Source organism: Sinocyclocheilus rhinocerous, unplaced genomic scaffold (genome assembly GCF_001515625.1).
Source record: "Sinocyclocheilus rhinocerous isolate Xijiao unplaced genomic scaffold, SAMN03320098_v1.1 scaffold611, whole genome shotgun sequence".
In the NCBI taxonomy this organism is placed as follows: domain Eukaryota; kingdom Metazoa; phylum Chordata; class Actinopteri; order Cypriniformes; family Cyprinidae; genus Sinocyclocheilus; species Sinocyclocheilus rhinocerous.
The window spans coordinates 282,920-307,957 of NW_015623515.1; the positions used below are offsets into that span (position 1 = coordinate 282,920).

The 25,038-nt window shown below is 41.1% G+C and overlaps 3 protein-coding genes across 3 annotated transcripts; 2 read left to right on the forward strand and 1 right to left on the reverse strand.

Annotated features, from left to right (window-relative positions):
* Window positions 1-5,238: 5,238 nt before the first annotated feature.
* smim20 (small integral membrane protein 20) lies at window positions 5,239-7,196 on the reverse strand. The gene is made up of 3 exons (XM_016511659.1): window positions 7,011-7,196; window positions 6,056-6,112; window positions 5,239-5,836 (listed from the first exon to the last, which is right to left on the reverse strand). The coding sequence occupies exons 1-3, from the start codon at window positions 7,117-7,119 to the stop codon at window positions 5,799-5,801; spliced, it is 204 nt and encodes a 67-aa protein (XP_016367145.1). The 5' UTR covers window positions 7,120-7,196; the 3' UTR covers window positions 5,239-5,798.
* A 180-nt stretch (window positions 7,197-7,376) lies between these two features.
* Window positions 7,377-17,409, forward strand: LOC107711093 (phospholipase A-2-activating protein-like). The gene is made up of 11 exons (XM_016516065.1): window positions 7,377-7,621; window positions 8,315-8,508; window positions 8,625-8,725; window positions 9,760-9,880; window positions 10,056-10,223; window positions 10,324-10,459; window positions 10,541-10,710; window positions 12,222-12,368; window positions 12,500-12,607; window positions 14,949-15,116; window positions 16,571-17,409. The coding sequence occupies exons 1-11, from the start codon at window positions 7,473-7,475 to the stop codon at window positions 17,140-17,142; spliced, it is 2,034 nt and encodes a 677-aa protein (XP_016371551.1). The 5' UTR covers window positions 7,377-7,472; the 3' UTR covers window positions 17,143-17,409.
* A 697-nt stretch (window positions 17,410-18,106) lies between these two features.
* LOC107711183 (uncharacterized) lies at window positions 18,107-24,095 on the forward strand. The gene is made up of 5 exons (XM_016516153.1): window positions 18,107-18,257; window positions 20,092-20,412; window positions 20,511-20,594; window positions 20,969-21,153; window positions 22,649-24,095. Exons 1-5 carry the CDS (start codon window positions 18,107-18,109, stop codon window positions 23,981-23,983), a joined length of 2,076 nt encoding a protein of 691 aa, XP_016371639.1. The 3' UTR covers window positions 23,984-24,095.
* The last annotated feature ends 943 nt before the right edge of the window (window positions 24,096-25,038 follow it).

The window sequence follows — 25,038 nt, forward strand, 5'->3', positions numbered from 1 at the left end:
GCTTATTATTCCAATGGCTATGGTCCTAAAAATTAACTACCATCATTAATAAAAGCTGAAAGGAAAAACCCAGCATACACAATTGTTTTTTTTTCTGACCACTACATAGTTTTTGCAGTGCTTGTAAAGGTTAATATCTCCACAGCAAACCTCATGATGGAGCACCATCTGAGGGGTTCTTCCAAGGCCTCGCGAGCCAGCAGTGGACAGCACTGTGTTCCGTTGCGTCTTCCAAAGTTCCACGTCTTTCCCCAGAATCCTCAGTCCCTGCCAGGCCGTATATTGTGCTGTCATCTGTTGCACGCTAATGAAAAGTCACGGGAGACAGCGGTTGTGCATGTGTTTGTACTTCTACTTTTAAATGCATTATTTATATGCTGTGTGTAGTGGACATTACACGCCATGAATAAAAGTCATATGCAGTCTGCTAAGGTGCCTGCATATAGTATGGCTTACTCATATCTTCAGCATTATAATAAAAAAAACTGTGGGTTAGATTCCTCAGCTTTTAAACCGACAGGATTGTGTGGTTTGAATATTTACTTTTTCATATATGCGGCAAAAACCAGCTTATCCATGTTCAGTTACTCAACAACCGACCAATATAAATACACTGTTGTCCAAAGTAGAGATTGTTAAAATCAAAATCTCCTTCCTGTCTACTAATGTTTGGCATATTTTAAAAAGGGTCTCATAATATTTATTTAAATGCACACAATTCATATTGAGGTTGATTCTTTTTCTTCCATGTCAAACATACAGATTTTCACCTAGACATGTGATATATTGCCTGTTTGTTGTTATTTAGCTTCGGAGGCCAATTCTGTCAAATCCAAGCCAGGAATTCTGAATGAAGGTCTTTAAGGACAAATTTATTGTGGAATTGCTCTTTGATATGGTTTTGAAGTGTTTTCAAGGCTAAAACTGTCAGCTATTAATGGAAGTTTGCTTACAAGGAGCGCCTTGAGCCAGGATGAAAGGAAATGTAACCTGAGGCAACAGCACCTCACAGTTTATTACCCTACTGATACAAATCTAAAGGGCCATATTAAATTCATATTGTCCTATTTAACTGACAGCCAGGTTACAGGAGTTGCAGTCAAGCCAAACATTTCTTTATAAGACTACTGATTGTTTGAATGGACATGTTCCAATTTACGATCTCTCAAGTAATATGATAAAAGCAGTAAGCCGCAGGTAATCACAGGCCTGATTGTGGCAATGAATTAAGAATTTTAATTTATTAATTAGTGGCCACATTGTACTAATTTGTTTTATTTGTAGTTAAACCATGGCCACGATTGAACTAATACGCAGAAACTAATTAAGTATAGGAACAAATTCCTAAAGGACATTAATTGATAGACTGGACTGGAGTCATGTTGATTGCTTGTGGATTATTGTGATGTTTTTATCAGCTGTTTGAACTCTCATTCTGACGGCACCCATTCACCGCAGAGGATCCACTGGTGAGAAAGACAAGTAATGTTATTTCTCCAAGAAAAAAAAGATGCCATATCCTTCCAACTGCAGCTTTGCTTTGTCGTTCAGCACAGGTGGTAAACAGCTCTTAACACACACACGCACACACACGCACACACACACACACGCACACACACGCACGCACGCACACACACACACACGCACACACACACACACACACCATTAGCTTTTCATTAAGGAGTTACACTTGTGTTCCTCATGCTGAAGATCGTCCTGTGCCATCCGGGCTAGCAAGGCCTCCCAAAGCTAATTTTCCCAGACATTTCCAAATACTTGTGCTTTCTGTTTCCACAAGGCTCCTTCAGCTTGGTCACTCGTGAATGAAACAATCGGTGCAATTATGTTGTTTTGAGAGTCATATCATTGGGGACGAAGAATGTGAGCCGTATTTTGGTTAGTGTGTGTGTGTGTCTTTAACAGCTTGTTGAGCACACAGGTTTACTCGAGAAGACAGAAGGACTGTGAGCACATGTAAATGTGTGGAAAACAAAAGTCCCTCATGAATATGTAATTAAAAGATGTATGTATAAATAGATTAATGACATAACTGAAACTGAATCGAAGAGTGATTCCGTTTGATTTACTACAGCTGTTGACACTCCAACAGTAAAAACATGGCATGCAACTCTGTCTGTAATAGGAAAAAATGTATTTCAGTTTCTAAACAACATTGTTTTCCACTAAACAAAATAAAAGTTTATTCAAGAGTGCAGTTAGTATACTTCTAAACTGAAAACAATATTGATATACTGATTATACTTTCAGTATAGTGCTTATTAAAGATATATTTAAATGTATACTTAAGTACACTTGGCTTATGACTAGTAACAAAAATTGAAGTATATTTGGTCTATATTGTATGTATATATATATATATATATATATATATATACGTCTCTGGACTTGGGAACATTTCAGTTGCGTTGCTGTCTATGCAGGGTCAGAAAGCTCTCAGATTCCATCAAAAATATCTTAATTTGTGTTCCGAAGATGAACGAAGGTCTTACAGGTTTGAAACGACATGAGGGTGCGTAATTAATGACAGAATTTTCATTTTTGGGTGAACTAACCCTTTAAGGGAATACTTCCAAATACAAACACCAACCCCACATATCTACTCTATCCATGTCCGATTTTGGTTTTGTCTGGAGTCTGTGCACTTATTTTTCCCAATGGAAATCATTTCTGCCATTTCCCAATAGCTTTGGCTACAGCATCGGTTCCCGTCCCATTGCTGTTAAAAAACTCTGACAACTAGAAAAGTGCAAAAGAGGCTTCAAGTTCGTCTCTTGAGTTCATATCAGCAGTACAGTCTGTGGACAGCTGTATAATAGAGCCTTAACAGAGACAGTGACTTATGAAACAGCCATCTGACTCCCTGCTGTGAGTGTTTAACTCTTTCACAACTAAACCAGATAAAAAGCCAGACTCTTAGGAGGATGAAAGCCCACGAGCGCGCTCAGAAAGGGTTTTCCACACACAGCCTGAGGTGAAGGATTCCATCGATCTTAACGCTTCGTGTTTAGAGGTCTGTCGGGTAACTTCAGGAATGCTGCTCGGGTTGCTCCAGCACGTTTTTTTTTGACACTTCCCCATTGTGGCGGCCTCCGCTCGCATCCAAGGCCTTGTCATCGTTTCAGGAATCTGGAAAACACTAGGAGGAATGAGAGGAATTTTGCACTTTTCTCAGTCCCTGTTTTCCTCTCTTCGCTTCGGGTCGTCCTCATGGCCGTTTTTCTTTTGTTTTTTTGAATGGTGACCAACAATAACAACATCCCATAAACAATGGAGTTGGTTGAGTTGACGGGGGTGTGTGGGGGGGTGAAGTGTTATTGCGTTTGGCAGCTGCTGCGCTGGCAGGCTCTCGGCTGAGGGTTAGCAATGTGCTCTTTGTGGTAGTGAGGAGATATTATGTCAGTTCTTGGATATGTGGCAGGTCTCGCGGGACAGAGGACTCTGCATCCTCTAGTAAACCCCCTCTCTGTTCCTTTCTCACATGCGTTCATCTTAACAGGCACAATGCCATTAAAAAAGCACCTCAAATAACTCACAGTTCACAGTTAGGCTATTTACTAATACATGATTAATAGAAAACCATCCGAAAGCAAAGTTTGTGTACTTAATATTCAGTTAGCTTATACAATACACTTCCAAAAAGTGGTTTTGTAGCAAGGCCATAGAAGAACCATTTTGGGTTCCCCAAACAACCTTCCAGTGAACAGTTCTTAAAAGAATAGGTATCACTTTAGTTTAGGGAACAATTCTCGCTATTAACTAGCTGCTTATTAGCATGTCTATTATAAACATGTTGGCTGTTTATTAGGACTTAAAGCACATATGACCATATTCTACATCCATAATCCTACCCAATATCTAAATTTAACAATTTACTATTAATAAGAAGCAAATTAGGATATTATTGAGGCATAGTTAATGGTTTGCTAACAGTGAGAATTGGACCTTAAAATAAAGTGTGACCAAAGAATCTTTTTTTTTTTTAGTGAAGAACAATTTTATAATATAAAGACGGTTGGTTGGTTAGTTGGCTGGTGTTTTAAAGTCATGCCAACTCCCTTGGCTATTTTCATGGCGAGTAACAAGTTGAAATACTATAAAAGAGTGATTTAAAGTTTGCTTTAGATAAAAAATTATTTCTTTAAAAATGTTTGCTGAGTAATGTAATTTCCTAAGAGAACTTGAATCACGATTTAATTTAAAAAAAAAGTTCTAAAAAAAAAAGAATTATTTTCCACAATAAAGAACCTTTTCTGCAATGGAAAGGTCCCTTGAATGTTAAAAGTTCTTCATGGAACCCTAGATGCTAATAAATAACCTTTATTTATAGATAGATAGATAGATAGATAGATAGATAGATAGAAGTACATGGTAAAGCTCAGCATTGTGCCATACTTAATGTGTTAGCATTTGCAACATTGTTCTTTGGACCCTCACACACAAAGCGGTTGAGTAAAAAGGGGCAGGGCCTTGGGCCTCCCCGATGCACAGGTGCTGGCCCAGTGTTGTTGCCATGACAACAGGTCTTGGTTGGCACAGGGTCCTGGCCGAGGTGTATGCTCTCAGGTTACAGATTTTGCAACTTTTGAGGGCCAAAGGACTCTTCCAACTCTCAGTGCCAAAATAACACAAGAACTCTAATCAGGAACAAGAGCAACACAAATATTACAAAAGCACAGTTGAGTGGAAGTGATGTTATTATAGAGTGGAAATGTATTAACACAAGGTCTGCAGTGTGAAAATAACAATGAAACAAAGCTGTAGTGTCAGATTTGAGGTTTTCAATATAGGTTTCTCACATATGTGACCCTGGACCACAAAACCAGTCTTAAGTTGCACGGGTATATTTGTAGCAATAGCCAAAAATACATTGTATGGGTCAAAATGATAGATTTTTCTTTTATGCCAAAAATCATTAGGATATTAAGTAAAGATCATGTTCCATGAAAATATTTTGTACATTTCCTACTGTAAATATATTAAAACTTAATTTTTGTTTAGTAATATGCATTGCTAAGAACTTCATTTGGACAACTTTAAAGGCGATTTTCTCAGTATTTAGATTTTTTTGCACTCTCAGATTCCAGATTTTCAAATAGTTGTATCTCGGCCAAATATTGACCTATCCTAACAATCATCAATGGAAAGCTTATTTATTCAGCTTTCAGATGATGTATAAATCTCAATTTTCTGAAAGATTGACCCTTATGACTGGTTTTGTGGTCCAGGGTCACATTTGTAAGCAATTTGATTATAAATATAAAGCATGATGAACTATGCAAAGTTAAGATCCTGCTATTGTATTCGTGAATGAATAACTGAAGGTCCGACTTCTTACCAGCATTCTTCCCACAGGATCTAGTAATGTACAAAATGAAGTGACCGCCATCTAGTGGTCATATTTGTAAAACAAACGGTTCAAGATTTATATTTTTATTCAGAATACAAATAGCAGAATATGTTACTCCATTAATACAGCAGCATAAATTAACACAACTATTCAAAGTGATAACATGACATAATATTTTGAAGTGCTGACTAACAAAAGCAACAAATTTTCTATTCTTATTTTATTTGAACTATTTTTAGTTATTCGTTCTTTCTAGTTTCAATCATATTCCCACACAAAATATACAAACACATAAGATTCATACATCCTAAAAGTCTCATTTGATGCATGGTAGCAAAGAGTTAATGTGTTTGTCTCAAATACTCAATCCTCAGTGCGTGACACATCAGTCCTTGTGTTTATTCACTCAATTTTCATCCGCACACTGGAATCATTTTGGCTTGAAGGGATCAGACCAGATCTTCACACCTAATTCAAATAAGACACATAAATGACGATTATATATAGAAACTAATGTCTGTTAAAAGCATTCACATGGGCCTAATGCAAATAAACTGTAACACAGAAAACATAATCCTGCCCATTAATGATCCTATAAATCTCGTGTGTGATATGAGGTGTCACATGTATGTTTACAGTAATAACAATGCAAACTCAACACACTGGGCAGATGACATAATGACTTACCAACCGGCTGCACATCTGCTTGATTGATTTCGGCTCGATTTACCTTCTGGATCTGTTCTGCAATTACAATGACACAAATGCAGACAGCATAAAGACAAGTACTGGGGGAAATGCTGACACTTTTTAGGGTAAATCTCACAAAAACAAGCTTCCTCCACTTTATTATTATTATTACTATTTTAATGGTTAAAACATTTTTACTTAATAATTACAGTGGTGTTCCATGTTATTTTAGTATCACTGCTATATCATAATTTTTTAATTTTAATTTTAATTAAAGTATTAGTAATTTTGATGCCTTGTCATTATTAATGTCTATATTTACGTTTACATTTTTATTTTTAGTTGATTTATTTTTAGTTATTTTAGTACTTCAAATAAACGAACATGAGAAACGTTGCCTTGGCAGCTAGCTGAAATAACATAAATTATATATATATATAATTTTATTATTAATTTGTATGTTTTTAGTTTTAGTTAGCGATAATAACCCTGGTGGTGTTCCTGTTTAATTTATGAAATTATTTTTAGTGCAGTTTATTTTTTCACTAACTCATTATCCAATTATTGGATTACAAAATGCAATATAATTATACTTGATGTACGCCATTTTAGATAACAGTGTCCTAGTCGTCCTAGTGTTACTTTAGAGTGCTTTTTCTTCTTCTTCTTCTTTTTGTTGTTGTTGTTGTTGTTACATTGCTCAAAAAATGAATAAAGTCCCTTTTATTTAACTCAGCGTAGATTAAAGGCAGTATAACGCTAAGGTGAAGTATACATTCTTTGCAATAATATGTGTAATAACGCGCATTAATGTTTTCACTACCGAAACTGATAAACTGGTTATAAAATTATTAGGTTAAAAAATACAAAATTGAACCTGAAGAAGTTTACTAACAACACAAGAGCAGTGTCATAATGACTAATGTCTCATTGTGTTGTAATAAACACTTACTGTAGTCTTCAGTGTGAGTGAGAGGATGGAAAAATATAGGATAAAAAGCCACAGCAACTGCTGCAATGAAGCCTCCAAATATGAGCGTTATCCTCCTATTAGCAGACATGATTTTGATTATTTGATAGATTCACCTCATCCGAGGACAGAAATCAACTCTTTCATGCTCTTCCGGGGTGAATATTAAAAACAAGTTTAAAGTCTGTTGTTATTTAACACCTGTTCTCCATTGAATATAGCGTATATTTAAAAATTATTGTAATTTAAAATGTATTTTACATAAATGTGATATCATACTGGTAAAAGTTTATATTGTGAGCTAACAGTATCGCAGAATAATGTTTGTCAGTTGGGCTTTTATTTTGTCGCGAGGTCTCCCGTCATGCTGTGGGTGTGTGTGCAGTGTGTGTGCAGTGTTGCTGTGTCAGTGCGTGCAGGGATCGCTGTCTCTCATCAGTCATAATGTCCGGCAGTAACTCATACAGACTGCGCTGCTCTCTCGCCGCGCATGAGATGGATGTCAGGGGGCTCGCCGCCGTCGCGTTTCCAGACGGAGCCTTTGTGTCCGTGTCCAGAGACCGAACCGCGCGGGTCTGGGTACCAAACCCAAGGTACATCGCCAGCTTCCTCCTGCTGTCTCTGAGACCCGGTCTGCTTTCCGTTTCGTTGGTTACTAAGCTGAGGGGTAATACGTTTTCAGAGTTGGTTAGTTAATGTATTGAGAGGGGTTGCCAAATCAAGTGAAATTCGGCAACTCGTAAGCATCATAGCTGAAAGGAAACTGACCGGGTTTGGTTTCCTGACAGCGACCGATCTATAAAAAAACTATGAAACCTTAAAGGAGTAGTTCACCCGAAATGAAAATGAAATCTCTTGTTGTTCCAAGCCCTTATAATTTTTTTCTTCTTCTGTGGAACACAGCTGAAGATCAGGCACCTGTTCGCTTGAATCTTTTCCATACAGTGAATAGCGATTGAGTCTTTCTGCCTAACGTCTGCTTTTGTGTTTCACAGAAGAAAGAAAGTCATACACGCTGGAGGAATTTTTGGGTGAACTGTCTCTTTAAACTTCACTAAGCGACGCGTTCTCTGAATTCACTGAGATTCAGTTCAATTCAACTCAGTTGAATTCAGTTCAGTTTAGTGAAGCTTTATGATTTGTTTATTGGTGTACAGCATTGCTAAGTAAAAAAAAAATAATAATAAATTTACCTACCTCAAACTTTTGAACGGTATTGTAAATAGGATAGATAATAAAAACACATGACCAACATCTGTTTAACTCTTCTGTTTTTTCTTCTGCAGTGAAAACCAGGTTTTTACAGAGATGCACTGTATGAACGGCCACTCAAACTTTGTGTCTTGCGTGTGTATCATCGCTCCTAATGAAACATACCCCCGAGGACTCATCGCCACTGGAGGACATGACAATAACATCTGTGTGTTTTCACTAGACCGACCAGACCCTCTGTTCACCCTCAAGGGTCACAAAAACACAGGTACCGTCCACTGCTAATGATGTATTACAGTGATGTAACTGCGTGCAGGTTGTCTTGAAATGCCACTGGAATGATTTCTCGAGCCATACCTGATGTTTTTTTGTGTGTGTTTACAGTCTGCACACTCTCAGCTGGCAAGTTTGGCACAATACTAAGTGGCTCATGGGACACTACAGCCAAAGTCTGGCTTGGAGAGAAGTGCATGATGACTTTACAGGTAAAGTAGCATGGTTTTTGGTATCACCATAGTGGTATTGCGATTTGGCTTATTGTGATTTATCGCAAAGGCTGTGATTTAAAAAAAATATGAGCTGTGTGTTTCAGAGTGAAGCGTGGTACTGTGTTCTTTTACAAACATCAGCTCACGATCCAGTGTTTTCAGTGTCTAACACAAAATGCACCAAACCTTTTTCCCAACTTACAAACCAGCTGTGTTAAAAAAAATAAAATTTGCTTTAGGAACTTGGCAGTTGGTGGTTTTTTACCAAAGGAAATGCTTAATAAAAATTAAGTTGTACTGTAAAAAAAATATGTATATTATTTTTCTTAAATACTTAATTTTTATTTATTATTTTATTTTATAATGAAATATTCCAGTAGTAATATTTCTAATTTTTTTATTATTATTATTTATAGTGATATTTCGATATTAACTATTTTTTGACCAAAATGTGCAGCCTCACAAATATGCACAGCAAACCTTTGCAATGACATTTTAAATCACAATCATATTTTTTTTATCATGAAATCATTTTGATATTTTTGTTAACACTGTTAAATACTTTATGTATGATGCATTATAAAGGCATTCATAATGTATGTTCTAATGCATTAAATCTTTTCAGAACTAATTGTAACCTAACATAAAATGCATTATAATATTTGCAGATTCCTAAAATTTTAACATTGATTGTTTGTCCTTTTTAATGCATTATACATTATAAAGGTGTAACAATAAATGGAAAATTATTATAATGTATTATAACGTATTATAACTATGATTATAATTATTATTGAGATCATACATTGCATTATAAAGTGCATTAGATATTTATACATATGAAATGTTAATGATTTTTTTTTTTGTCATGCAGCCCTACATCACAGCTTTTCTTAAATAATGTTTTTTTTTTCTTCTCCCCACACTGTACCTTTAAAAGGGAGATCAGATATACTCACATTGCCTGCAATCAATTTCAGTAGAGTGTGAGTATGTGCTGACTGGTTTCTTGTGTAATTGCTGCTCCTCAGGGACACAGTGCCGCTGTATGGGCCGTAGTCATTTTACCAGAGCAGGGCTTAATGCTGTCTGGATCAGCTGACAAGACCATCAAGCTATGGAAGGCTGGTCACTGTGAGAACACCTACACTGGTACATTGGTGCATTTGATACTTCTAATGCTTTCAACAGTGAAACAATGTTTATGTGATGTTGAATATAGACCGTGTGGAGCTTGTTTAGTTTTATCAGATCTCCAGCAGGGGTCAGCATTATGTAGTTTTTGACTCCAGCTGTGTGAGATATTTGTAATGTGTCTGTCCTGCAGGTCATGAGGATTGTGTGCGAGGGCTCGCTGTGATAAACGAGGTGGAGTTTTTCTCCTGCAGTAATGACGCCAGCATTAGACGGTGGATGGTGACGGGTGAATGTGTGCAGGTTTACTCTGGTCACACTAACTACATCTACAGCCTTGCTGTCTTCCCTAACGGACAAGGTGCTTACCTTCAGTTTTGCTGTAGGTTTGATATGGTGCTACATATTTGTGCATAAAATCTTAATTATTTCCCATATTGTCTTCTTTTTTCCTGTTCTAGACTTCATAAGCACAGGAGAGGACAGGACACTGAGGGTCTGGAGGAAGGGGGAATGTTCCCAGACTATCCGTCTTCCTGCCCAGTCGGTGTGGTGCTGCTGCATTCTGCCTGATGGAGACATTGCTGTGGGAGCCAGGTATACATACTGTTTCTGTTTCATATATCTAAACTATTTGCAGTTTATTATGCTGCATGACCATGTCACGTTTCTCTGAAGCGATGGCGTTATCCGCGTGTTCACCGAGAGCGAAGAGCGTGTAGCAAGTGCTCAGGACCTGCAGGCTTTTGAGGATGAGCTCTCCAAAGCCATCATCGACCCCAAGACTGGAGATTTGGGTGACATCAAGGTAGAGGACTTACCTGGCAGAGAGCACCTGAATGAACCAGGTGAATGGATTGAGGTGTATTTTGAACACATGTAGTGTTCTCAAGAATGTTCAGTGTTACTGTTGTATTATTCAGACCTGCCAACCTGTACGCATTTTGACCTTAAAGTACGCTGGTACGATTTGTCACTCTAAAGAGACGTGATAATCCATGTTTTTCTACAGTATACAACAATGTACTGGAGTTTTACTTAAAGTATACTGGAGTTTGTTTGTTTTAAATAGCATTTAAAATCGCTAAAAAGAACTCTGTTGTGCCAAACCATCAGAACCAAACTGAAAACTGTTTAAAAAAATGAGGTATTTATTGAACCTTGGGCTAACTGTATTGTTGCATTCGTACTGTTTGCTCTAAAATACTGTATAACAGGAATATCACAAACTGAGTGCAGACTCTTTGAGTACTAACCTATGAAAAATATTTAACATGAAGTCTAGCATTTTGCACATTGTGCAATTACGATTTTGACATTAGCCATCAAGGAGCTTCAAGTAATGTAGGAATAGGCTATATGACCCCCGGTATCGCCCCCCCGGTCACTGATGGTACTCAAAAAAAAAATTCAAAGGTTGGCAGTTCTGTATTATTTATATTCATAGATTATTATGGAAGCCCGTTTCCGGCACTGAATTAAAAAAAAAAATGTAATTGCGACTTTTTATCTCACAATTTTCTCGCAAATGTGAGATATAAACTCACAGTTGTGAGTTATAAAGTCAATTCGGACTTTTTTTTCTCACAGTTGCATGATATGAACTCTCGATTCTGAGAAAAAAGACAGAATTGTGAGATATAAACTCACTTAGTTTATATCTCGCAATTCTGACTTTATAACTCGCAAATGCGAGTTTATATTACGCAATTCTGAGAAAAATCTGAATTGTGAGTTTATATCAATTACTTTAAAAAAAAAATTTTATTCAGTGGCGGAAACAGGCTTCCATAAATGATAGTATTTATTAATATCTTGATTTAGCTTTAATATTTTGATTTAGCTTCGGTTTTTATTTTAATTTTAGTTCAAGTTTTAGCAAATTTGTTATGCACTTGTCATTTTTATTAGTTTTTGGTTTTTATTGTCTGTTCAGTTTTCATTTATTTTTATTTCAGTTTCTAGTAAATTTAGTACTTCAACTTCAACTTATTTTAGTTAATTTCTAATTTACGTTTAAGTTTTAAATCTAATATTTATATGTTATTGTATTTCAGCTTTTTCCAATAACAGAAATTATTTTGAATAGTTATAGTTAACCATAACAACACTGAGAATGCTAGACAAATATTTTTTGCTTGTAATAGATTACTATATAGAATAAAAATATATCCTTCTAACTGCATTAAAAATGATGTATAAATAAGTATGTATTATATTTAATACATTATAATAAATGTTTATATTTTTGCATTATACTGTATTATTGCTGTATATACCTTCTGTGTGAAAATATATTATATTATATTAAATAGCATGTAACCATTAGTAGCTCACTATTATTATTGTATATGTGTAGGGAATCGGGATGGCCAGACGCGGCTCATAAAGGAAGGTTCTAATGTTGAAGCGTATCAGTGGAGCGTGAGTGACGGACGCTGGGTGAAGATCGGAGATGTAGTGGGCGGGTCTTCTCAGCAAAATTCAAAGCGAGTGATGTATGAAGGCAAGGTGAGACCCGTGGTATTGATCCAATAGATGTTGTGCATAGTATGTAAGTATGATATAGTCACTGTTAGCCGTCAACTGCAGTTGTTGTGGATCATGTACACAAATATACCTCTCAATCCTCTCTAGGTGGCAGTGCCTATTCCTCTTCTTCTGCTCCGAAAGCTACGACAAACATCTTCTTCCCCAACACGGATGGAGTTATGTTTGAACAGGCGAATACAACTCAGATTCTTGGTAAGTGACACTTTTACATCAGAACTTGACTTAATCAAAGTCTCTGTTCCAGATATAAGGTGGACCACAGGCCTTTCAGTAGGGTTGGGAATCAAAAATCAATTCCAACTCTAGAATTGGATATTTAGGGGCTGTTTACACCTGGTCACTTCATGCATTTTTTCTGATCGGATAGCTATCCGATCGTGAATAAGGTCAGGAATCGGATACTTGTTGTAAAATTGAAATTTCAATTCCACCTGTCAATTCCTGTGCGCACATTTTTTTTTAGTTGGCGAAAATGGGCTGTTAATTTTTTTTTTTGTCTTTGAGTCATTCATTCAAGTGATTCATTCAAAAACATTGATTCATCCAGTAATGAAACAAGTCAATCTTGAGTGAGTCATTCCATTCATAAATTCTGTGAGATTTTGTTTAGTTGTCTAATATTTTTTCTTCAGAATTGTGAGAACTACAACCTCCATTAAAAAAAAAAAAGAGTCTAATTTCATCCAGAAACTTACAGCTGTATTTTGCACACAAACAGATCTTAATCGAGTCCAGTTTTTATGTAGCCAGCTGATTTTGGTTCATGGTATTCAGCAGCAATTAAATGTTTTGCAAAAAGAGACACAATAAATATGTTTGATATCTAAATGTTTGACATAAACGTGTGAGAGCGTGTTATAGGCTATATGACATTATAGTTAGATATGACTGCGCTAATGCAACACGCATCGCCTGGGACGAGTAGCTGAGCATCTCTTCAGCAAGCCGAATGAAACAAACTGCCGCGAATGAAACTGAAAGTAAGACGCAGACGGTCAACACACAATCATCTGTAAACAGGCCCATAAGGTCAGGAATCGGATACTTGTTGTAAAATTGAAATTTCAATTCCACCTGTCAATTCCTGTGCGCACATTTTTTTTTAGTTGGCGAAAATGGGCTGTTAAAATTTTTTTTTGTCTTTGAGTCATTCATTCAAGTGATTCATTCAAAAACATTGATTCATCCAGTAATGAAACAAGTCAATCTTGAGTGAGTCATTCCATTCATAAATTCTGTGAGATTTTGTTTAGTTGTCTAAAATTTTTTCTTCAGAATTGTGAGAACTACAACCTCCATTAAACAAAGTTGGAAATAACAAAAAAGTACATAAAAATAAAATTTATAGACACTATACCATAGTAATGCCATGGTAATATAATAACAATGTATTCTGGGAAGTTATTTAATGTACTGTTATAATTTTATTAATATTTTGAATAGATTTGAATTGGTTTTATTTTTATATTTTAGTTTAAGTGTTAGTAATTTTGTTGTGTGCTTTTTCTAAGTAGTTTTTATGTTTTGGTTTTAATTTATTTATTTTTAGGTATTAAAGTACTTCAATGAAAATTTGAAATGTTGCCTTGACAACTAGATTTATCAGTTAGTGAAGTGCCAGGGTATCTAACTTCATCTCTGGAGCCCTGTTGGCCAAGCTTGTGATTGGGTGGTCCAGGCCCCACTGGAGAGCTAGGTTGCGCAATCAGTGAAGACATACTTGGTGACAGTAACCTATCCTGTATCCCTACTAGTGTTGGGCGATATGCTCAACTGTTATATTGTTCTATCGTCAGACTGTGAGATCGTGAAACAATATTATCGAGCAAAATTTAAATTATTTACTTGGTTTCATTGCCGGAAAGTGAATCAACGCCAGCATAAGGCTAAAAGCAGCCTAATGTTTTTAATATGATTGAATTTGTATTTAACATGATAATTTAATAGAAACATTGCAAGTTACTAATTATAATGCTTACGTTACCTCAGTTATTCAAACAGCAACTACTAAAGGAACAAAGGACATTTACATTACCAAAGAACGTCATCACTGACTTCAATCTAGCACGAGTTTATGCACTTTAAAAAACACTCCCGTTATAATCTGTGAAGCTATCTGCACTGTATGATGTACAAGTCTCTTATACTTGCATCGCACGTACATCTGCACTTTGTTGTTTATGATGAGAGAATTCATGAGAGAGCTGAATTCAGTCAGCGAGCGCGCACAATGAACAACAAAACTCCGCTGTTTCAGCGATGACTCATCTGAATGCCTCTGATTGGCCATTGGGTTCATAATCTCAGTGGAATCGTGTGATTGGTTATAATGCGCAACACTGCCCTAACATTAATTAGATAGTATTACTAACCTAATAATAATAGTATTAATAATAATAATAAAAATAATCATCTTGCTATCATTAGTGGCATCAGCCACAGGTGATATCTTTGTCTATTGTTGATACACGATACTATCATCTATCGGCAAAACTCTAATCCCTACATAACATTTCCTCAATATCATTTGTAGGTAAGCTTCAGGAGCTGAACAACACTGCTCCTGCAGACCGTAAGCTGAGTGACGCAGCACTGGACTGTCTGGAGAAATTGTTGCTTCTAGTTGCAGACCAGAAGAGTCAGGAGCAGCCCACGGCAGAGCAGATCAGTGTTCTGTGGAGGACTAGCCACTGGCCAGAAGGTAAGGCATTGAGCCTATTTAACCTTCTTAAATAAACAATTCACTATACTAAGACTTAAACAAAGTATCACTGATGGCAGAGGTGTTCAGTTCTGCTTCTGGAGGGCCATGGTAGAGTTTAGCTATAACTCTTAATTAAACCACCTGAGCCAGCTAATCAAAGTCTTCAGTATTACTACAAACTTCTGTGGCCTGTTGCATGAAGCTAGCTGAATAAAATTTCAGAATAAGTTTAGAGTTGACAAAACCAAACAGATCCAACCTGGTTTAGATCAGGTTCAGCGAGCTCACAAAGCGTTCTCTGTCAACTTGATCCAGAGTTTGTGATTAACTCTGGAGCGAATGCATCTGAAAGTGTGACACGTGCAGCAAACAGCGGAACATGGAGAGCATCGGTTTGATTCACTTCTCTGCCGAAGATTAAGAGATGTCGTTAATATAATGAATTTAAATGAATTTACAAGGCTGTTGCTGCAGAAAAAGTTTGAAAAGGCAGCGGAAAGAAAATATCTGACTATGCAAATGAATCAACTGAATTCAATACTTTATACTCAGAACTACTTCATCATATGAACCTTTTATCAAATTTTTGTCCTATTTGAAAGGTTGCCTTGTAAAAGTGAACTGAACCAAAGAGAAAATGAAACATTGTAACATTTTAGTCGATTTCACAGTGTTGTTGTATTATTTATATACATTTACATTTACATTTAGACATTTAGCAGACGCTTTTATCCAAAGCGACTTACAATTGGGGGATACATAAAGCGATTCTTCTTAAAAGAGGCAAACAGATACAGGAAGTGCTTGTAATACCAAGTTTTTAGACATTGTTCAAATAAGTACACGCTAGAAAGAGAAGGAATAGATAAAGAGATAAAAAAAACAAATTCTTTTTTTTTTTTGATGATGATGAAGTCAAGTAGCTTCGAAAGATATGAGTTTTCAGCTGTCGCTTGAAAATGGTCAGGGATTCAGCATTCCAGATAGGGGTGGGGAGATCGTTCCACCAGCCAGGAACGGTGAACGAGAATGTTTTAACGAGAGGTGTATATACAATTAAAGTTTTTATTTGATATTTGGAATAAGATTTTATTTTTTTAATATTTTCATTTTTAGTAATTTTGTTATGTGCATTTGTCATTTTTACTCATTTTTGTACTTTTTAAATATAAGCATTTAGGTTTCCTTTATTTTTATTTCAGTATTACTTTAGTTTTTTTATTATTATTATTATTTACACCTCATAGTACTTAATTAAAATGTCATAACTGGACCTTCCAGGGGAAAAACAACAGACTTCTCTCTGGTGAGGTGATATATATATATATACCTTATCTAATCTTATCTTTTTTTTTTTATATAATCTGTTAACTTGGATGTACCTCACAATACAGAAGAAAAGATCTGTTGCTACTTCCAGTCTATTAATCAGTCATCATTTCCATCCTCAGATATTGTCTTCCCAGTGTTGGACATCCTGCGTTTGGCTGTGCGCCATCCAGAAGTCAACGCCCAGCTTTGTGGTGGGACTGAAGGTGCCAGTCTTTGCAACCATCTCCTGGGTCTCATGTCTCCTGAGGGCAGGCCCGCAAATCAGATGCTGGCGCTCCGCACTCTCTGCAACTGTTTCTCTGGGTCCCACGGCCGCGCTCTACTCTTGGGTCAACGTGACGCAGTCCTGTCCCGGGCCGGTGACCTCCGTGTCGTCTCCAACAAGAACATCCACGTGGCGCTGGCTACCCTGGTGCTCAACTACGCTGGAAGGTTGTACGGTCAACCCACCGAGATCGAGGCGAAGGCGCAGTGCTTATCAGTGGCCAGCACCGCCTTAGAGGTCGTACACGACAAAGAGGCCGTCTTCAGGCTGCTGGTGGCCCTGGGGACCACAGTGGCCGGGGACAGCACCGCAAAGGACCTTGCACGATCTTTGGGTGTCAACTCTCAGATTTCTAAATATGCCAGGGTCTCTGATCCGGCTAAAGTGGGCGAGTGCTGCCGACTAGTGCTTGATGAACTGCAGTGATGTTATGAAGGTGAACCAGCTTCTCCTTCCATTACTACTCCTCCATGAGAAAAGCCCTCTTTCAGATCTCTTAAACCTCAATCTATATATTAGTTTGTATTTAAATTTTCACATTTTGAAGCTGAATGGATCTGAATGAATGCATGATGTGAATAAACACTGGTGATCAGTTGAAATCTTTCCTAAAGCAAGGCTCATGTTTTTGATGTAGATCAGTGGTTCTCAACCTTTTTGACTCGAATGCCCCCATAACCAATTTAGGTTGCCCATAAGATATTCCTAGTGTTTGTGCTGTAATTATGACCAAGCTGCTTGTTTTGGAGGTATGCCTTTAGTTTCTATCTTGATTTTGTGTTTTTAGCATTTTAAAGGGGGTCATATGATGCGATTTCAAGTTCTCTTTTATCATCTCGTGTTCGAGATCCACCTATGGGAAGGGCATCCATACCTGACCTCTGCAGAAGCATCCAATTGCACCAAGTCTGGCTAGACAGACAGAAGCGCGCAGCCAATGCCAGGTAAGGCCCCACCCCCTTACCTGAGAGCATATAAGGCCTGCACGCAACGCTATTCTCCAGTTGACATTCGCTTCTCGCGACCTCTGGAATTTACTCACAGCTCGTTGGTTTTGACTTCACTTAACCGTCTACAGGAGGACACATCTGTGGATCAGCCTCCGCCAGGCGTGCATGTCAATTTACCATGTCAGCTGTTTTTATTCTGCAAGCCGCCCACGCTCGCACTAATTACTAGGCTGCCCGCCTCTTACCTGTCCTTTTCCACTGTCCGTTGTTATTGGCTCTTTCCAAACCGAGTCCGGCTACTACCGTGGACAACCTGTCGCGAGCCTGCCCAGCCGCGTGCGGTGCCCTCTCGGGGTTGTCTAACTCGGATGGGTTTAAGGCGACACCGGTGCGCTCCCGGGGGCCTCCCGTGGAGCAGCCTCACTTAGCCGGGCCGATCAATGCATTTCATCGACGGGCCGCCCGGCTCCGGGGACGTGGACGATAAATACCATCTCTACGGCTCGAAGGACGAGGAGGCCATCCCGTCATCCGTAGTCCTTCAGACTTATGATCCTGCGGCTCTGCCCCAATTGGTCCTCCTCGAGTTTTGTGAGCGAGCGACTGCTCGCCTCAATATCGAATGGCCAGTACTTCAAGTGCGTCGGACCAGGAAAAGGACTCGTACGACGGGAGACTTCTCGGAGCCTTCCCCGGCCCTAGAAAGCTGCTTCTCCCCATCTTCTCTGCATGTGCTAAACACATGGCAAAATTGATCGTTTTTCCGCGATCATTCATCAGGCCTCTTATTAAGCCCCGGCTTTGGCGGTAAGAGCCCTCGGTGTCTCCTCCCTGCCATCCGCTTACCAGCGAACTGCTGGTCGACATGGGATAACAAAAGAAAGGGTCGCCATCACCCACGTTCTCTGGGAGGAGTTACTCACGGTAAATCACTTTGTTCTCTGTAATACCCGTCAAACTGTACGAACAAGCGGGCGCTCTATGGCTCTCTCGGTGGTCGGAGAGCACACACTGTGACTTAATCTTTCCGGTCTCCCTGAAAGGGAATCGCCGGTCGAGCCTGACCAGGCTCTCTTCGGGCCTGCCGTCGCGCTAATACAGCAGCGCTGCGAAGATAAGGAAAAGGAGGACGAGGGTTTTAAACTTTGCCTTCCTAGGAAGCCTGCACCGTGCCAGATTCCCTCTGTGCGGCCGGATTATAAAAAAAATAAAAATCCCACTGGATTGTTGCACAGCCACAGGTGGCTTTGAGTTAAAGTTCACGGGCGGCCAGCCCTCCGGACACCAGTTCTGCCCTCGTATTTCCCCGTTTAAACAACGGAGGTTATCTGTCGGCGGAGTCATGGGGTTCAGTGTTGGCACGGGCTGCACCGGTGTAGCCCAGTGCTTGTTTCCCCGTTTTCAGAGGGGAATACAGTGAAGAAAAAGTGCACAAGCAGTGTCACCACACAGCTCCCTTCACACTTTTCCCACAAATTCAATAAAGGCTTCGTTCTCAGTGTTGCCCAACACACATACAAAAAAATAAATAAATAAAAGATAATCAAATGAATTACATGATTTCGTTAATAAGAGAGAACATCTCTTTACAGCCCCACATGTCGCTCCTTCGTTACCCACGAGATGAACCCAAAGAACCCCTTTGGGGATGGTGATGTTGCAGAAAGTCGTGACGACAGATGCGTCCCTAACAGGCTGGGGTGCCACCCAGGAGGGCAGAACGGTGAACGGTTTGTGGCCGAGCAGACTACGTTCAGCGCACATAAATTATTTAGAGCTTATGACCATATGGAAAGCTCTGAATTATTTTCTGCCTCGCCTGCAGGGGCATCATGTGCTCGTACGCTGCGACAATACCACAGCGGTAGCATATATCAATCGCCAGGGCGGTTTGCGCTCATCGAAACTTCACGCTCTAGCTCACAAGCTTTTAGTGTGGAACAGGCGGTTTTTCCTGTCCTTACGCGCGACTCATGTTCCAGGCATTCTGAACAGAGGCGCGGACCTTCTATCAAGGGGGAATCCACTCTACGGAGATTGACTCCTCCACCCTCGGATAGTGGGCTTGATATGGATGAGATTCGGACAGGCAACCGTAGATCTATTTGCCTCACGCGAAAACAGCCATTGTCTTACGTTCTTCTCGCTAAAGGATGTGGACGCACCCCTCGGGGTCAAACGCACTGGCCCATCCATGGCCCAAAGTGCTGCTGTATGCTTTTCCTCCCCTGTGCCTGATAACTCCAACACTGGCCAGGGTGAGAGAGAAGGGCCTGTCTCTCATTCTGATAGCACCCAGGTGGCCCAAAGCACCGTGGCTGGCAGAGATAATTCCTCTGTTATATGCCCAGCCATGGCGCCTCCCCCTCCGCACAGATTTATTATCTCAAGCGAACGGGGAGATTTATCACCCACACCCGGACAGGGTGGCTCTCTGGGCCTGGCCCGTACCTTATGGATAAAGGCAGGTCTTTTTCCACCATTAAGGTCTACCTGGCAGCTATTTCTGCTTGTCATGTGGGCTTTGAGGGCTCAACGGTCGGGCAGCATCGTCTAATCCGCAGATTTATGAAGGGTGCCCATCGTTCTTTGCCCGTTATCAGGAGAACTGTTCCTGAATGGGACCTCTCCATGGTGCTGGAGGCTCTGTCTCAATCCCCTTTTGAGCCCCTGGGAAGTATTTCCCTGAAGCTGCTGTCCTTCAAGACAGCTTTGCTCTTGGCCTTGGCTTCAGCTAAACGTGTCAGTGAGCTTCATGCACTCTCGGTTCATTCCTCGTGCACTAAATTATCTCTTAGTGGAGATAAGGTTTTTCTTAAGCCAAACCCGGCTTTTTTGCCTAAGTGCTTCCCTGCGGCCCATCCATGGCCCAAAGTGCTGCTGTATGCTTTTCCTCCCCTGTGCCTGATAACTCCAACACTGGCCAGGGTGAGAGAGAAGGGCCTGTCTCTCATTCTGATAGCACCCAGGTGACCCAAAGCACCGTGGCTGGCAGAGATAATTCCTCTGTTATATGCCCAGCCATGGCGCCTCCCCCTCCGCACAGATTTATTATCTCAAGCGAACGGGGAGATTTATCACCCACACCCGGACAGGGTGGCTCTTTGGGCCTGGCCCGTGAGAGGACAAACTTAAACCGCTAGGGCTTCCCCCGCGTGTGGTTGCTACTATACAGAATGCCAGGGCCGTGTCTACTCGGTCCTTATATGGCTGTAAGTGGCAGGTGTTTGAAGGGTGGTGTGATGGGCGTCGTCTCACATCATATCAGTGCTCAGTTCCTGATATTTTGTGTTTTTTACAAGACCTTATGGATAAAGGCAGGTCTTTTTCCACCATTAAGGTCTACCTGGCAGCTATTTCTGCTTGTCATGTGGGCTTTGAGGGCTCAACGGTCGGGCAGCATCCTAGTATTTCCCTGTCCTTCAAGACAGCTTTGCTCTTGGCCTTGGCTTCAGCTAAACGTGTCAGTGAGCTTCGTGAGCTTCAGGTTCATTCCTCGTGCACTAAATTCTCTCTTAGTGGAGATAAGGTTTTTCTTAAGCCGAACCAGGCTTTTTTGCCTAAGTGCTTCCCTGCATTTACATCGGAGGTGTTGTTCCCTTCTATTAAAGGGAGCGATTCAGGTGGTGCCCCCCAATCTGATAAATCAAGGATTTTATTCTCGTTATTTCCTGGTTCCAAAGAAGGACGGTTCTCTCCGCCCCATTTTGGACCTAAGAGTGTTGAACAAACATTTGAGGAAATACAATTTCAGAATGTTAACCCACGGCACTCTGACCCGCGCCATAAAACAGAACGACTGGTTCACATCGGTCGATCTGAAAGATGCGTTTTTCCACATAAGCATTTATCCGCCACATAGGAAGTTTCTTCGTTTCGCCTATCAAGGCATATGTTACGAATTCACAGTCCTCCCGTTTGGGCTCGCCCTAAGCCCAAGGACTTTTTCTCTGTGTGTGGAGGCAGGCTTAGCTCCTCTGAGAATGTCAGGTCTGCGGATTTTGACATACTTAGACGATTGGCTCATCATAGCCGAATCGAAGATGAAAGTACTGCAGGACACCCGTCGTGTGCTCACTCACATCACATCTCTCGGGTTCAGGGTGAATTTGAACAAAAGCAACCTTACACCCAGTCAGAGTGTGATTTTCCTGGGCTTGGAGCTGAGCTCAGTCTCCATGCGAGCGCGTCTCTCTCAAGAGCGCGTTCGCTCTCTAATGAACTGTGTGTCACAGTTCAGAGAGGGAGCGAAAGTGCAATATCGCACATGTCTCAGACTGCAGGGTCTAATGGCTTCATCTATCCAGGTTTTGCCTCTGGGACTTCTGAGAATGAGGGCGTTCATGAAATGGGTTTTGTCACTACATTTCAGCCCGTTACGCGATCTCTGCCGCCCTGTAACAGTGACGCGCGCCTGCACGGCAGCTCTGCGCCACTGGAGGAGCGTGGGCTTTTACGCACAGGGAACCCCTTTGGGGACGGTGATGTTGCGGAAAGTCGTGACGACAGATGCGTCCCTAACAGGCTGGGGTGCCACCCAGGAGGGCAGAACGGTGAACCGTTTGTGGCCGAGCAGACTACGTTCAGCGCACATAAATTATTTAGAGCTTATGACCATATGGAAAGCTCTGAATTATTTTCTGCCTCGCCTGCAGGGGCATCATGTGCTCGTACGCTGCGACAATACCACAGCGGTAGCATATATCAATCGCCAGGGCGGTTTGCGCTCATCGAAACTTCACGCTCTAGCTCACAAGCTTTTAGTGTGGAGCAGGCGGTTTTTCCTGTCGTTACGCGCGACTCATGTTCCAGGCATTCTGAACAGAGGCGCGGACCTTCTATCGAGGGGGAACCCACTCTACGGAGATTGGCGCCTTCACCCTCAGATAGTGGGCTTGATATGGATGAGATTCGGACAGGCAACCGTAGATCTATTTGCCTCACGCGAAAACAGCCATTGTCTTACGTTCTTCTCGCTAAAGGATGTGGACGCACCCCTCGGGGTCAAACGCACTGGCCCATCCATGGCCCAAAGTGCTGCTGTATGCTTTTCCTCCCCTGTGCCTGATAACTCCAACACTGGCCAGGGTGAGAGAGAAGGGCTTGTCTCTCATCCTGATAGCACCCAGGTGGCCCAAAGCACTGTGGCTGGCAGAGATAATTCCTCTGTTATATGCCCAGCCATGGTGCCTCCCCCTCTGCACAGATCTATTATCTCAAGCGAACGGGGAGATTTATCACCCACACCCGGACAGGGTGGCTCTCTGGGCCTGGCCCGTGAGAGGACAAACTTAAACGTGCTAGGACTTCCCCCGTGTGTGGTTGCTACTATACAGAATGCCAGGGCCGTGTCTACTCGGTCCTTATATGGCTGTAAGTGGCAGGTGTTTGAAGGGTGGTGTGATGGGCGTCGTCTCACATCATATCAGTGCTCAGTTCCTGATATTTTGTGTTTTTTACAAGACCTTATGGATAAAGGCAGGTCTTTTTCCACCATTAAGGTCTACCTGGCGGCTATTTCTGCTTGTCATGTGGGCTTTGAGGGCTCAACGGTCGGGCAGCATCCTCTAATCCGCAGATTTATGAAGGGTGCCCGTTGTTCTTTGCCGGTTATCAGGAGAACTGTTCCTAAATGGGACCTCTCCATGGTGCTGGAGGCTCTGTCTCAATCCCCTTTTGAGCCCCTGGGAAGTATTTCCCTGAAGCTGCTGTCCTTCAAGACAGCTTTGCTCTTGGCCTTGGCTTCAGCTAAACGTGTCAGTGAGCTTCATGCACTCTCGGTTCATTCCTCGTGCACTAAATTCTCTCTTAGTGGAGATAAGGTTTTTCTTAAGCCGAACCCGGCTTTTTTGCCTAAGTGCTTCCCTGCATTTACATCGGAGGTGTTGGAGCTGTCCGCTTTTCACCCTCCACCTTTTTCTTCCACTGAGGATCAGAGGCTGAATGCTCTGTGTCCAGTTAGTGCATTACAGACGTATATGACTAGGACCAGTGCTTTCCGGAAGAGCGACCAGCTCTTTATTTCATGGGCGCCCCCGCACAGGGGGAGTCCCATATCTAAGCAACGCCTTTCACATTGGCTTGTGGAAGCTATTGCTTTGGCATATGAATCGATGGGTGTGCAGCCCCCAGGGAACATCAGAGCTCATTCCACGAGGGGCTTAGCCGCCTCTTGGGCCTTGTTCAGGGGAGTGTCACTGCAGGACATCTGCTCTGCTGCCAGCTGGGCCTCTCCCCATATGTTTGTGCGTTACTACCGACTGGATGTCACCAAAACTTCGGTAGCACATTCTGTTTTAGGGGTGGGGTCTTCATAGCTCCTTGTTACCTTCCTCTCTTCCTCCCATTTACACATTGTAGTAAAGGAACAAAGGGTGAGTGGGCCGTCGGGCTACGCACATTCGTGTCACCAAGCATGCATTTATTTTCCTGCCTGGGTGTTTCATATGTGTTGCTGGATTTATTTACATGTGTGGGCCTCATACATGTTTCATGTCCTGCCTGTGCACAGCAGTCATGTGTGTGTGTCAGGATTGGCAGGTGTCAGCCCTTGGGGTGACCGTCCTTCTCTGGCTTACAGAACCTCACTGTGAGTGTATTGGGCAATCGGGGAGCTGTCCATGTCTCTCCCATAGGTGGATCTCGAACACGAGATGATGAAAGAGAACAATAGGTTACTGTCGTAACCCCGGTTCTCTGAAACATCGAGTGGAGAGATCCACCAGCTTTGCCCCGCTTGCCGCACGAGAAGCGAATATACTTACTGGAGAATAGCGTCGCGTGCAGGCCTTATATGCTCTCAGGTAAGGGGGTGGGGCCTTACCTGGCATTGGCTGCGCGCTTCTGTCTGTCTAGCCAGACTTGGTGCAATTGGATGCTTCTGCAGAGGTCAGGTACGGATGCCCTTCCCATAGGTGGATCTCTCCACTCGATGTTTCAGAGAACCGGGGTTACGACAGTAACCTATTGTTACTCTACAGTCATGGCCAAAAGTGTTGGCAGTGACATAAATTTAGTTTTTTGCATTCACATTGTTTCTAGATTATTGTGTAGAGTGATAAGATGCATTTTAAATCATTGCTAAAAGCTTCAATGGCCAAAAAATGAACTTTTCACAAAAAAACGAATTTCACTGTTTTGTGATCTTGACACAAAATGACCAGCTAACATTAATTGACTAATCATATCAGCAGCACATGTGAAAGTGTAAATGAGTACTAGTCAGGTTAAATCACTATCATACTAATTAGATTGTAAGAGTAGACTGATTGTTATAAAAGGAGGGAAGAAGCGCTTCCAATCATTGTGTTCTTGTTAGCAATGGTTACCCCCAAAGAAACACGTGCAGCCATCATCGCTTTGCATCAAAATG